The sequence below is a fragment of the Mustela nivalis genome (assembly GCF_964662115.1).
Source record: "Mustela nivalis genome assembly, chromosome: 6".
Classification (NCBI taxonomy): Eukaryota; Metazoa; Chordata; class Mammalia; order Carnivora; family Mustelidae; genus Mustela; species Mustela nivalis.
In genome coordinates this window covers 46,412,096-46,427,139 of record NC_139025.1, presented here as the reverse complement: position 1 = coordinate 46,427,139, position 15,044 = coordinate 46,412,096, and the positions used below count along the sequence as shown (strand labels likewise).

Below are 15,044 nucleotides of genomic sequence, written 5' to 3'. Positions count from 1 at the left end.
CAGGGAGTCTCCTTGAGATTCTCTTTCTCGCCCTCTGGGCCCCCCACCCCTCTAAAATAAATCAATCTTTTTTTTTTTTTTTGGTAGTTTTTGATGTAGTGTTCAATGATTCATTAGTTGTGTATAACATCCATGGCTCATCACCACTTGTGCCCTTCTTAATACCCATTACCCAGCTACCCCATTCCCCTCACCCCCTCCTTTCTGTAACTTTCAGTTTGCTTCCCAGAGTCTGGAGTCTCTCATGGTTTGTTTCTCTCTCTTTCTTCCCATTCAGTTCTCCTCCCTTCCCCTTGTCTACTGTGATGGACCAGAGCAAAGGACCAAAGGACCATAAATAAATCTTTAAAAAAATAAAAGTAAACATGGGCAAAAGATTCAAATAGATATTCCACCAAAGAAAATACACAGATGGAAAATAAGGGTAGTAAAAGATGCACAACATCATATGTAATTAGGAAACTGCAAATTAAAACAATGAGATATCACAACTGGAATGGTAAAAATTTTTTTTTAAATTGACAATACTGGGGTACCTGGGTGGCTCAGTGGGTTAAAGCCTCTGCCTTCAGCTCAGGTCATGATCCCAGGGTCCTAGGATCGAGCCCCTCATCAGGCTCTCTGCTCAGTGAGGAGCCTGCTTCCCCTCTCTTTCTTTGCCTGCCTCTCTGCCTACTTGTGATCTCTGTCAAATAAATAAATAAAATCTTTTTTTAAAAAAATTGACAATACCAAATGCTGACAAGGATGTGGAGCAACAGGAACTCATTCATTCATTGTGGGTGTGAATACAAAATAGTACAGCCCACCTACACATGAACATTTATAGAAGCTTTATTCATAATTGTCAAAACTTGGACTCAACCAAGATGTCTTCAATAGGTGAATGTATAAACAAACACTGGTATAACCACACAATGGGATATTATTCAGTGATAAAAGAAATGAGCCAACCAGAAGAAATAAACAGACATTTCCCCAAAGAAGACATCCAGATGGCCAACAGACACATGAAAAGATGTTCAACATCACTTATCATTAGGGAAATGCAAATTAAAACTACAGTGAAATATTACCTCACACCTGTTAGAATGGCTAAAATCAAAACCACAAGGAACATGGGTGCCTGGGTGCCTCAATTGGTTGTGTCCAGACTCCTGATTGTGGCTTAGGTCAAGATCTCAGGGTCATATGATCAAGCCTGGTGTTGGGTTCCATACTGGGCATGGAGCTTGCTTAAGATTCTCTTTCCCTCCCTCTCTGTCCCTCCCCCACTCTCTCTCTCTCTCAAAATAAATAAATAAACACAAGAAACAAGTGTTGGTGAGTATGTGGAGAAAAAAGAATCCTCATGTACTTTTGGTAGGAATGCAAACTGGTATAGCCACTTTGCAACAGTATGCAACAGTATTTTTAACTCAAAAAGTTAAAATAGAGCTACCCTATGATCCAGCAACTGCACTACTAGGTGTTTATCCAAAGGATACCAAGACACTAGTTCAAAAGGATACATGCACCCTCATGTTTATTGCAGCATTAATTATAATAGCCAAATTATGGCAGCAGCCTAATGTCCATCAACAGATGAATGGATAATGATGTGGTGTGTGTGTGTGTGTACATATGTATATACATACACATATATGTACATGTATACACATATGTGTATATATGTATACATACACATGTGTGTATATGTACACACATATATGTACGTGTATCTGTGTGTTTATATATATAATGGAATATTGTTCAGCCATGAAGAAGAATGAAATCTTTCCATTTGCAACAACTTGGATAGAGCTAGAGAGTATAATGCTAAGTGAAATAAGTCAGAGAAAGATAAATACCATATGATTTCACTCACACATGGAACTTAAGAAACAAAAAAAAAAGAGCAAAGGCAAAAAAAAAGAGAGAGAGAGAGAGAGAGAGAAACAAACCAAGACACAGACTCTTACTATAGAGAACAAACTGATGGTTACTAGAGGGGAGGTGGATGGGGTGGATGGGTAAAATAGGTGATGGGGATTAAGAGATGCACTTGTCATGATAAGCACCAGGTGATGTATGAAAGTTGCTGAATCACTAATTTGTGCACTTGAAACTAATATAGTACTGTATGTTAGGTATACTAGAATTAAAAGTTTTTTAAAAATGAGCCATCAAACCATGAAAAGACATGGAAGAAACTTAAATAAATATTGCTAAGTAAAATAAGTCAATCTGAAAATCTACAGTTCTATGATTCCAACTATATGACACTCTAGAAAAGGCAAAACTATAGAGACAGTAAGAAGATTAGTGGTTGGGGAGTGGAAAGGAGGGATAAATAGGTGAAGCATGGGATTTTTTTCAGGCTAGTGAAACTATTCTGTTTGATATTATAATGGTGAATATGTATCATTATACATTTGTCAAAACTCACAGACCTGTACAACAGAAAGCCTGAATCTTACTGTAAACTATGGACTTTTGTTAATAATATATTGATATTGGTTCATCAGTTGTAACAAATGTACCACACTAATGCAAAATGTTAACAATAAGGGAAACTGAACACAGAAGAGAAAGGAGTTATACAGAATTCTCTGCACTATGTGCTCAATTTTCTCTAAATCTAATACTGCTCTAAAACAAAACAAAACAAAAACCAAATCTAGGGGCACCTGGATGGCACAGTCAGTCAGCTGAGCATCCAACTCTTGATTTTGGTTCAGGTCATGATCTCAGGGTCTTGAGGTCAAGCCACACATCAGGCTCTGCATTCAGCACAGAGTCTGCTGGTCTCTCTCCTTCCCCCTCTGCCCCTAATCCCCGTTTATGCTCATGCTCTCTCTCTAAAAATTAAAGTCTTTTTAAAAATATCTAGTTCATCCTCTAAATTGGAAGGGTAAGAGACTAGTAGTGGTGTCTTGTACACTCATAATCATATCCCAGAGAGAGAGAATTCCCAGTACCATGGGCAGAAATTCACAAGTTGCAGAACCTAGGTTTGATTTACTAACTCTTCTCTTTAATCAAGCTGTTCGTTTAGGACAAAATTGATCTGAAGACTGACAGAACAAACTGCACATCTAGAGGGAGAGAAGAAGACATATCATGGAAGGTAGGAGGTGCAGAGATGTGGTTTGGGGTAGAAATAGATCATGGGTGCTGCAGAGGACAGGGAACCCTGGTCACAGAGGAGGGAAGAAGAGAGGGAAAGAGGAATGCACAGGGGACTGCATATGGAAAACACTTCCCCAGAGCAACTGACAGGGAGAATGAGAGGAGCTGATTTTCGATATTTTTTGACAACCAGTGGGGCTCAAAGACTAGAGTTTTAGCTGTCCACAGCAAGATTGGTGTGGATCCTGGCAGGGGCTACAGTTCTCCTGTGGAGAAAGAAGGCAGATAGCCTGGAGGCAGATGTTGATCGTAGGATTCTTTGGGACTCACTAGGAGAGGCAGTTCCCCATTCTTGAAGCGCATCTAGGAGAGGTGGACTAAAGAGCCAGCAGGCACTATTTCCCTCTCCACCTCTCAGCATAGATGCAAAGACACCTGCTGAGGGCTGCTAACCTGGACACCAGCTCTTTGTTGTGGTTTACAAACAAACTCCAAACCTCTGCACTTTGGTGAGACTACTCTTCTGGGACAAACCTGTATCACTCTCAGCACAGTGAGACCCTGTCCTATAGGACACTGTAGGACCCCACCATGCCAGGTCCTTAAAGTTTGGAGTTTTAAAACACAACCAGTCTGCCTGGGATAGACCCCAAGGTGCACTGTGCTATCAGGAGGGCAGCCCTGCTGGACAAAGACAGGGTAAAGGCAGGTATCTGAGGGATGCGTAGGACACACGAGGGGAGATTCTTTGCCCTTCCAGGAGGACTTCCTGGACAGTGGCAAGCATATACTCCCCTATCTAGGGGCAAGAGAGAGGGCTGGCCCCATTTCCCTCCCCCACCACCTAGCATAAACTAATTTCAATAAGCAGCACAATGCCAACAGTGGTAGGCTAAACAGCTTACACCAAGCCTTGCCCCCTGTGTTCTGTTGCTGCTGCTGCTTTCTTGGACAAGCGTGCCTAAGAACCAGCGTGGTGGGACCCTCTCCACGAAGACCAGCACAACCCTTCATCCTCCATATACCACATCTACTAAACATAAAGCTCTATAAAGCTTCAGCTCTAGTGGAAATAGCATCAGGTCTCTTAACAGAGGGGAGGGTGCCTGGGTGGTTCAGTGGGTTAAGCCTCTGCGTTTGGCTCAGGTCGTGATCTCAGTGTTCCAGGATCAAGGCCCACGTCGGGCTCTCTGCTCAGTGAGGAGCCTGCTCTCTGTCTCTGCCTGCCTCTCTGCCTACTTTTGACCTCTCTCTCTGTCAAATAAATAAATAAAATCTTTTTTAAAAAATGGGTTCCTAGGTGGCTCGGTGGGTTTAAGCCTCTGCCTTCGGCTCAGGTCATGATCCCAGGGTCCTGGAATCGAGACCCGCATCGGGTTCTCTGCTTAGCTTCCTCTCTCCTTCCTCCTCTCTCTCTGCCCACCTCTCTGCCTATTTGTGATCTCTATCCGTCAAATAAATAAATAAAACCTTTAAAAAAAAAAAAAAAAAAGACAGGAATACACTAGTTAAAACGTGCCACACTCTGGCCAAGATTCAAACACTCGCCACTGCAGGCAAGGAGAAACTCTGAAGAGGACTGACCTGAAGGAAAAAGGGGCCAAAACACACGGCATCAGAGTACACACTCTGACACACTTCCTGAAGCACCAGGCCCTGGACAGTACAGGACCTCTACTTCATAAAACCATTACTCTCAACAGCAGGAAAGATAACAGGCTTTCTTCTCTTTTCTTTTTTTTTTTTTTGATACCTTATATATTTATCTGACACAGAGAGAACACAAGCAGAGGGAGCAGCAGAGAGAGAGGGAAAAGCAGGATCTCTGCTGAGCAAGAGGGAGAAGCAGGTTCCTTGCTGAGCAGGAAGCCCAATGTAGGGTTCAATCCCAGGACACTGGGATCATGACCGGAGCCAAAGGCAGACACTCAACCAACTGTGCCACCCAGGTGCCCCCATAACAGGCTTTCCTAACACAAGGAAGAAAACAGAGACCTATACAAAATGCCAAGACAGAGGAATACATCCCAAAAGAAAGAATAAGAAAAGATCACACTGCCAAGGATCTAATGAAAACAAACTTATATAAGTAATATTCCTGATCCAGAATGTAAAGCAACAATCATAAGGATACTAGCTGGGCTTGAGAAAAGCACAGAAGACAGCAGGGAGACCCTTATCCAAGAGATAAAAAACCTAAAATGTAGTCAGGCTGAAATGAAAACTGCAATAACCAAGATGCAAAACTGACTGGATGTAATGACTACAAGGATGGAAGAAGCAGAGGAACAAATAAGTGATACAGAAGACAAAATTATAGAAAATAATGAAGCTGAAGAGGGAAATAAAAATACTGGATCATCAATGTAGATCTAGGGAACTCAGTGATTCTATAAAGCATAATAACATTTGTATCATAGGAGTCCCAGAAGAATTGGGAAAAGAGGGCAGAAGGTTTATTTGAAGAAATTACAGCTAACAACTTTTCCAGTCTGGGAAAGGAAACAGCTATCCAAATCCAGGAGGCACAGAGAACTCCCATCAAAATCAACAAAATCAGGCCAACACCAAGAGAGATCATAGTAAAATTTGCAAAATCTAGAGATAAGGAAAAAATACTAAATGAAGCAAAACAAAAGAAGTCCCTAACAAATAAGGGAAGGTGAATAAGGTTAGCAAAAGATCTCTCCACAGAAACTCAGCAGGCAAGAAGAAAGTGGCATGATATATTCAACATGCTAAATGGGAAAAATATACAGCTCTTATGCTCTTCATATCCTCTATCGTGCAAGGCTGTCATTCAGAACAGGAGAGATAAAGAGCTTCCTAGACAAACAAAAGGAGTTTGTCTAGCCTTCAAGAAATATTAAAGGATACTCTCTAAATGCGAAAGAAAGATCAAAAGTGACAAAGACTAGAAAGGAACAAAGAAAAATCTCCAGAAACAACAACAAAACAAGTAATAAAATGGCACTAAGTTCATATCTATCAAAAATCACTCTGAATATAAATGGACTAAAAGCTCCAAAGGACACAGGGTGTCAGAATGGATTTAAAAAAAAAAAAACTTCAATATATGCTGCCTATAAGAGACTCATTTTAGACCTAAAGACACTTGTAGATTGAAAGTGAAGGTATGTTGAAATATGTACCATGCAAATGGATGTCAAAACAAAGTCAGAGTAGCCATTCTAATATCAGAGAAGCTAGATTTTAAAGAGACTATAACAAGAGAGGAAAAAGGGCACTACATCATAATAAAGGGCTCTATCCAACAAGAAGATCTAACAATGGTAAATATTTATGTCCCCAACTTGGGAGCACCCAAATATATAATATAATTAATAACAAACATACAGGAATGCATTAGTAATAAAATAATAATAGTAGGGGACTTTAACACCCCCACTTACATCAATGGACAGACGATCCAAGCAGAAAATCAACAAAGAAATATGGCTTTGAATGATACACTGGACCACATGGACTTAAAATAACAGATATATTCACAACACTTCAGCTCAGAACAGCAGAATACACATTCTTTTCAAGTGCACATGGGACCTTCTCCAGAATAGATCACATACTAGGTCACAAATCAGGCCTCAAATACTACAAAAAGATGGAGACCATACAATACATTTTCCAATAATCTAAAAACCTAAAAAAAAAATTTTTTTTTAAACGAATGGGTAAGGGAGGCTAATTTTCAACAAAGCAGGAAAGAATATCCAATGGAAAAAGGACAGTCTCGTCAACAAATGGTGTTGGGAAAACTGGATAGGAACATGCAGAAGAATGAAACTAGACCACTTTCTTATACAATACACAAAAATAAATTCAAAGTGGACAAAAGACCTAAATGTGAGATAGGAAAGCATCAAAATCCTAGAGAACAAAGGCACTATCTCTTTGACATCAACCATAGCAACTTCCTACTACATACATCTCTGGAGTTAAGGGAAAGAAAAGCAAAAATGAACTACTGGGACTTCATCAAGATAAAAAGTTTCTACACAACAATGGAAACAATCAATAAAACAAAAAGGTAGCCTTTGGAATGGGAGAAGATATTTGCAAATGACATATCAGATAAAGAATTAATATCTAAAATCTATAAAGAACAAACTCAATACCCAAAAAGCAAATAACCTAGTTAAGAAATGGGTGGAAGACATCAATAGACATTTTTCTAAAGAAGACATCCAGATCATTCAACATCATTCATCATCAGGGAAATACAAATCAAAACTACAGTCAAATACCACCTCAGAATGCCTAAAATTAACAACAAAGGAAACAAGTGGTGTGGCCACTCGAGAAAAGAGTATGGAGGTTCCTCACAAAGTTAAAAATAGAACTACCCTAGGATTCAGTGTAGTTCTCGCACTGCTAGATATTTACCCAAAGGATACAAAATACTGAATTGAAGGGATACATGCACCCCAATGTTTATGGCAGCATTACTAAGAACAAGCAAATTATGGAAAGAACACAAATGTCCATCAACTGATGAGTAAAGAAGATGTGGTACGTGTATGTGTGTGTATATATGTATATACATAATGGAATATCACTCAGCCATCAAAAAGAATGAAATCTCGGGACGCCTGGGTGGCTCAGTTGGTTGGGCGACTGCCTTCGGCTCAGGTCATGGTCCCGGAGTCCCGGGATCGAGTCCCGCATCGGGCTCCCAGCTCCACAGGGAGTCTGCTTCTCTCTCTGACCTTCTCCTCGCTCATGTTCTCTCCCACTGTCTCTCTCTCTCAAATAAATAAATAAAATCTTTAAAAAAAAAAAAAAAGAATGAAATCTCGCTATATGCAACAATGTGGATGGACCCAGAGTGTATCATCAAGACAAATGCCATATGTTCTCATGCAGATGTAGAATTTAAGAATCAAATGAACATGGGGGTGGGGTGGGGAAGAGGCAAACCATAGAACAGAGCTTTAACTACAGAGAACAAACAAGATTGATGGAGGGAGGTGGGCCAGAGACGGGCTAAATGGGTGATGGGCATTAAGGAGAGAAACTGCTTGCCAGGCACTGGATACTTCAAACTAATGGTTTTAGCACCTTAAAGCAGAATGTCAAATTGAAAGGTATTTTTTTCCTCACGGTTATTTGGAAGGTGCGGCTATGACATGGCACATTATCTAGCACAGTTCTTCAACATTCTAAATATCACTACAGAGAATTTTTGTAAAATATTATATTCCACACGTCATTTTTCTTACATTTTAAATTAAAATGAGGACATTGCCTCTTTGCAATTCTACATTTACATCCCCCCCCCCCCCGCTGCCTCAGTTTCTTCTTCCCATAAGTGTTGGTGTTGTGTCAAATGCTCCCTGAATAACCTGTATGTTGACTACACCTACATCTCTACTCCTCAGTGGTTCAAATTCCCACAGGTCCCTACTGGAGACTCAGGTCTGATGGGCATTCCCCTTATTAAAATATCTTCCCCTGTCAATCTGTTCTTCTTCCTTGCCTACTTCAGATGTTAATCAGAGAGGATTTGGGGTAGAGTAAGATTGGAAAGACAGAAAAGAAGAGATTAGGGATTAGCTTCGAGTTTGTAGTCTTGCTGATTATTACCAAATTAGCCCTTAGCAAATCCAGTTAACTTCACCTCCTAAGCATTAAAAAGAAAATCCCCTCTTTGCTATCTCTATTTTACCTCCCTAGGTTGTATAATAGACACACAATGCTTTCTATGTGTGCTTGGACTTCACAAATCTGTCTCACGTCCACCAGAAAGAGCTCGAAGGTACTAATCTGATTACATCACTTACTGCCTACAACCCTCTAGTGAGCAATCAAACATTGAGGTGGTCAAGACAGTGAGCCAAACTTAAGTAACAATCAAGTCTTTATTCCCTCACTGTAACAGGAGGGCAAGCCAGAAGCCAATAGAGAGGCGCAGTTCCACAAGGCTCCATTCCTTGCCACAACCACCATGGGCCAGCATTAGGCAAGGGTCAGGTGGATGCAGTCACATGCATGGGGGCACCTCATTCCAAGGGGCCCCAAACAAAAGGCTCTTGACTATAGACTTGTGGTCCAAGGGGAAAGGAAGGGGGAAGAGCCAGACACGGAAAGATACTGAGTCAAGTGGAGGAAAGTGCCTCAACCAAAGACCTCTGATAAGAAGGTCTTAGCAAATGTGCCTAGGAGGTGCCTCAGTCAAGGTCCCTAATAAGGAGGCCTCTGTATAGGGACACCTGGGCTAGAAATACAAGTTACATATGAGCATGTCTGGCCTAGGTGCCTGAGTCCTAGATCTCAATTTTTTTAGAAAATAATGCACTGGGCACACAGCCAGGCTGGTGCGGGCAGGGCACCTTTCCCCTATGAGAGCTGCCAGACAAAGGCCGTAATTGCCTATGGTCATGACTCATAGGTCACACAAGGATTCTGGCTTGGAGCTAAACTCCTCACTCTTCAGTGGCTACTCCAAAGCCTTAACTTCTTCACATGGTAAACAAAGATCCTTTCATCTGAACCCCATACCTACTTTTCTGCTCTCCTCTCCTGTTTCACATTTCATACTGCAGTAAAAACTGCACCCCTCCATAGGGCATCCGGGTTTGCTCAGTCAGCTAAGTGTCTGCCTTTGGCTCAGGTCATGATCCCAGGGTCCTGGGATCAAGCCCTATATCGGGCTCCCTGCTCAGCAGGGCATCTGCTTCTCCCTCTGCCTCTCCCCCTGCTCTCTCTCAAAAAAATAAAAATCTTTTAAAAATTTTATTTAAAAAAAAAACTGCCCCCTCCCAAAGTATTCTAACCTCCATGCCTTTGCTCAGTTTCCCCCGCCTCCCCATCTTCTGTTTCTTCGCCAAGCAAACTCCCACTTATCCTTTAAGATTCATCCCAAGTGCCACCTCCACCAGGAAGCCTTCTTAACAAATATCCGCCTTCATTCTAGACACAAGAAATTTTTCCCTGTGTTGTGGATCCTTATTCCCTCATACATAGACGTTGCTACCAATTTACTTACTACTTAATATTTCCTGTTTCTGTATCTGTCTATGCAACAAAACACTATATTCCTAGAGAACAGAAGCCATACCAGCTCTTTGGAATTCCTCTCCAAAATGCCACCACTTACTCTTTACAAGTGGCTTCTTAGTCCACAGGTCTTAGGCTCCATCACTGGCAGGGATTTCTAAAATCTTTTCATTTATATATGATGGGTACTGGAACATTTAAAAGTGTCCATTTTCAAAATGATAACCACAACTTTTCACCTATAAGTTTTGAGTTTCCTGTCATTTAACTTTCACCCATTTTTACGGGAATCCAGTCCAAGAGGAGAAGGAATAGGGTAGCCAAGTAGACAACAAAGATACCCAATGTCAGCAAAGGTCTAAGTGCCAGCAGTCCTAATATAACATTAAACTGGAAAAGTCCATGTAACCTGTATCCCTGATTAAGTTGTAGCTTCTAGCTGTGTCACTGAGGAGGAAACCAGACTCCATTCAGGGGGAGAATACAAGAATGGACTCCTCGTGGGCCTAAATCCTAGGTGTAAAGATTCCATGCCAGGGAAGTTAAATTTAGATTCTCTCTCTCTCCCTCGCTCAGTAAACACTAAGATGTGTACTGGGACTATTTGCACTGTTTCTGCACCTACCAAGTAGGCACAGAGCTACACACTCCAGAAAAATCTGGCTGGGATGAGAAGCAATCCGGACATTTTAAAAATCCCAGTGAGAATAGCAAAATGAGCTTCTTACCTGGTAAAAACCTTACTCCACAGTTATACTCAAAAGGAAAAGCAATACTATCACCATGTGATTATGTCCTCTCCTATTTCCTACATAAAAATGTTTTTGTATCCTCTGCCATTCAAGACATTTGAGATCTTCTACATAGGGAGAAGATAGACCAGTAATATATGTGAAATGAATGCCTACAAATATAATGTTAAAACCCTAAAATATTTTAATGGACTGTGGTAGCCTCTAATGAAATCAAGAGATAAACAAATGAATGGGTACCTCCATACTTACAAGAGAACATGAGCAACGATGGCATTCACATCAAACAGAGTATCAGGAGGGAATTCTCTAAGTAAGATGTTGCCCCTACAAAAAATTTCAAAAAGCATTACAGAAATATTCCCTTGGAATTCATTTTTCTTGTCTTTCTAATACAGTAGGTTTTAAGTTCTTTGATGTCAGAGCCTGAATGTTATCTATTACCCCATGTTCCTCCCCTACCAGCATGCTGACCGTGAAACACACAAAAATATTTATTGAATATTTACACTCAATAAATACGTTGACTTTGAGGAGCTTAGACCCTGGGCTAGGCAAAAAGACTGGGAAAAACACATGAGTCTCAACAAGGCTTCCTACCAACTTCCCAGTCATAGACACACACATTCCCTAAATGGGCTGGGAAAGAAGACAAGTTGCAGAGAAAAAGAAGTGTCCTTAGCAGTTGATCTCTGAGGAGACAGAATCTGTCCCATCTTCTTAGGCCAAATCCAAATAGTTTGGGAAAAAGACTCTGAGAAACCTCAGAGAGACTAGCATACCAAAGTGGAGAGGAATCTTTAACTGGGACATTGGCAGATCTTTCAAAAATACATTTCTTCCACACCCAAATATGGACCTGACAGATCTACTCAAAACACTAAATTTGTTAAGTGATTACTTTTTAGGCACTTATACAGTAGGAATTTACATAAGAATTCTCATGTAATATTCAAAACAAGCCAGTGAGGTAGGTTTTAGAGTTATTTTATCTCATTTTATAGATAAGAAAGCTGAAGCACAGGTAAAAAAAATCTATGGCTTAGACTGTTTGCTAAGCTTCATATGACTCCTACTGCATGCAACTTTATTCTGACTTAGTGATATTTTGTATATTTTAACATTCTAGAAGTATAGCTTTATATCTGCCTATCACACTCAAAAAATACTTTACCTGAATAAATATGCTTTCATCGAATCCTTCTCTTTTCCACAGTATCTTGATGTTTCTTCTTTGACACAATTAACCTTTAAAAGATTATATTTAAGGTTTAGAGTATATATCAAAAGGTCAAGTTTCTTGGTTAGGGAAACAAGAAGGAAAATTAAGCAGTACAGTCTGTCTCCTCCAGGTCAGATTTTTTATTTTACTTTTCTTTCTGATTTGTATTCTATAATTGCTCATTTATTCAAGTGCTTGAGGTAACCCTAAGAAATTATTTCTACACCTAATAGTTCTATTTAATTGTACTTAAGCATTTACATTTAACTCATCCTTATGGAACAAATTGGAGGTAACCAGGTAGAAAAGGAAAGAAACAATTAAGACAGGACAAAAAATCATGAGTAAAAGCCAAGAAGCAGAAGTAAGTGGTAAGTTGGGAGCATGAAAGCATCTCAACAGCTGGAAAACAGATACTGTTGGTTTCTTACCCAAAATCCATCCTTCTCTTTTGTTTTACTAACAGAACTTCCCTAAACCCAAGTGCCCCAATGAAAGACTTTTTCAGACTCCCCAACAGGTACAGATGGCTGAACAGTGTTTGAAGTCACTGACATTGAATTCCAGATGGTTCCTAAAAGGGAGCTGACTTACACTCTTTTCCCACTTCTTTCTGACAAAAAACAGACAAGGCAGCTAGGGCACCAGCAGTAATCATGGACCATAAAACATCTTGAAAGGAGAAACCCTTGCTGAGGATGGTGCCACAGAAACAATGAACCTTAATCACTGATGACATTAAAGCAGCCATAACAGCCCTTGATAGTTTATAATCTAGACTCTGTGTGAAAAATAGAAGGATAATCCTGGCAGCAACATGAAGACACAATGGAAGGCAAGTGAGCGCAAAGATAAGGAGGCAGGTTAAATGAGTATCACATCAGTGCAGGGCAAAGATGACTGGCACCTGAAGTAAAGCAAAGAAGGACAGAAGAGGTTCAAGAGATTTTTCACCAATCCAGCATGGAGATCTAGGAGAAGACTGGGCATGTGTTTTTAGCATGGGATAGAGGAGAAAGGAAAGAGATAAAGAGAATGAAGAGGTTTCGAGATGGGGCAAGGAGTAGCTGCTAACAAAACTTAAACTAAGGCTGGAAGAAAAAGTTATTTCATTTTAGACTTTGTAAGTTTTGTTTTTTTTTTTTTTAATGGGTTCTGGGTTTTCTGTGTCTCTGTGTGTGCATTGCTCAATTTAATTTTAACAGAGTCTGAAAGGAAGCAGGATGACAAGTGGGGAAGCCATGTTTATTTTCAAAAGCAAGAAAAGGAGAACTGACCCTCAGAAAAAAGTATTAGGAATAGAGAATTAGAATTAAAAGTCAGAATAAAGCTACACCCCCCCCCCAAAAAAAACTGAATGTTAGCAAGAATTTTTACAAGTCAGAGTATAGGGGATGATTGACATTATGACAATAGATTTTTTTTTTCCATTCATCCCATTCAACATATATATGAACACCTACCTAATGTTAGTCAGTCTTCTAGTCACCAGGGGTACAGTTAAGTTCCAAATAAAAATCTTTATCTTTAGAACTTACATTCTAAAAGTAGATACAATTTTAAAAACTTATTAATATGCAGTGTTAAGTCCCATATAGAAAAAAATTCTAAGGGGACAGTGTATGACAGGACACTTTAGATAGGTAACCAAGGAAGGCTTACAGGAGGGAATGACCTTTGCACAAAGAACAGAAGGAATGGAACGATGCATATGATTATATAAATATATGGAAGAGAGAACTTCTAAGCAGCAGGGAAAATATTTGCAAAGGCCTTATGGAAAAAAACAATTCTAGCTTGTCCAAGTAACAAAAAAATGACCTGTAGGTTTCAGGAACAAACTGAGCTAGGTAAAGAGACAAAAAATGAAATTAGAGAGGAAACCAGTGTCAGTAAAAGGGAAAGTTTCTATTTTATCCTAATCTAATGGGAAGGGGTAGCAAAGCGACCTGATACATATGAATTATGTGTGGAGAAAAGTTTAGTGGGACAAGAGTTAAAGGAGAAAGACCAATTATTAGAAGGCTACTATAATTTCCCAGATGAGAAGTGAAAAAGATTTAGACCGGGCAGGGTGTGGTGAAAGTATAAAATGTGAGAAGATTTAAGAAGTTTTAATAATAGAACCTAAAGATTTATTGATGGATTGTTTACAACAAAATGAAGAGTCAAGATGATCTAAAGGTTTTTTTGTTTTAAAACCTGCTTTGATGGGACGCCTGGGTGGCTCAGTTGGTTAAGCAGCTGCCTTCGGCTCAGGTCATGATCCCAGGGTCCTGGGATTGAGTCCCACATCTGGCTCCTTGCTCGGCAGGGAGCCTGCTTCTCCCTCTGCCTCTGCCTGCCTCTTTGTCTGCCTGTGCTTGCTCGCTCTCTCTCCCTCTGTCTCTGACAAATAAATAAATAAAATCTTTTTAAAAAATAAATAAATAAATAAAACCTGCTTTGATATAGTAAGATAGCTACACCAGCTTTCTTCTGATCATCACTTACATGATACATCTTTTTCCTTCATTTACCTTGAAGATGTCTGAAGCCTTTATTTTAGGGTGAATTTCTAAATATTATAGAGTAGGGTTTGGTTATCATACCCAGCTTTGTCTTAACTGGAACATTTAGTCTAATTTATAATTTATTGTTTCCTTCATCTGCATCTTCTTCCTGAAATCTTAACTTTTAAAGACAATCTCAAAATGCTACTTTTTGTCAAGTCTTTCCTACTACCACACATGACCTTCTGCCCTGATAATCAGGTATGAGCTTCCCTTCCTTTAAACCTAAATGGCATTTTATTTGTAACTATTACAATGATTGTGTTCTGCTAATTTCTGAAATTATTTGCAAATATATTTTTTCTCCCCTATATAGGATCTAAATTCTCCAAGGAAATAGACCGGATCTTAGTCACATATCTATCTAAAAGACTGAACAAAGTCACCTCA

General features: G+C 39.7%; 1 protein-coding gene across 4 annotated transcripts in view; it reads right to left on the bottom strand.

The window, feature by feature from the left end:
- The window catches only part of TXNDC16 (thioredoxin domain containing 16), a 106,874-nt gene that overhangs the window by 75,386 nt on the left and 16,444 nt on the right, over positions 1 to 15,044 (bottom strand). For all 4 annotated transcript variants that reach the window (XM_082735167.1, XM_082735168.1, XM_082735166.1 and 1 more), the window contains 2 exons: positions 12,055 to 12,128; positions 11,133 to 11,207 (listed from right to left, as the gene is read on the bottom strand). In XM_082735167.1, the coding sequence (XP_082591293.1) occupies positions 11,133 to 11,207; positions 12,055 to 12,128 (149 nt within the window). The remainder of the gene's footprint in view (positions 1 to 11,132; positions 11,208 to 12,054; positions 12,129 to 15,044) is intronic.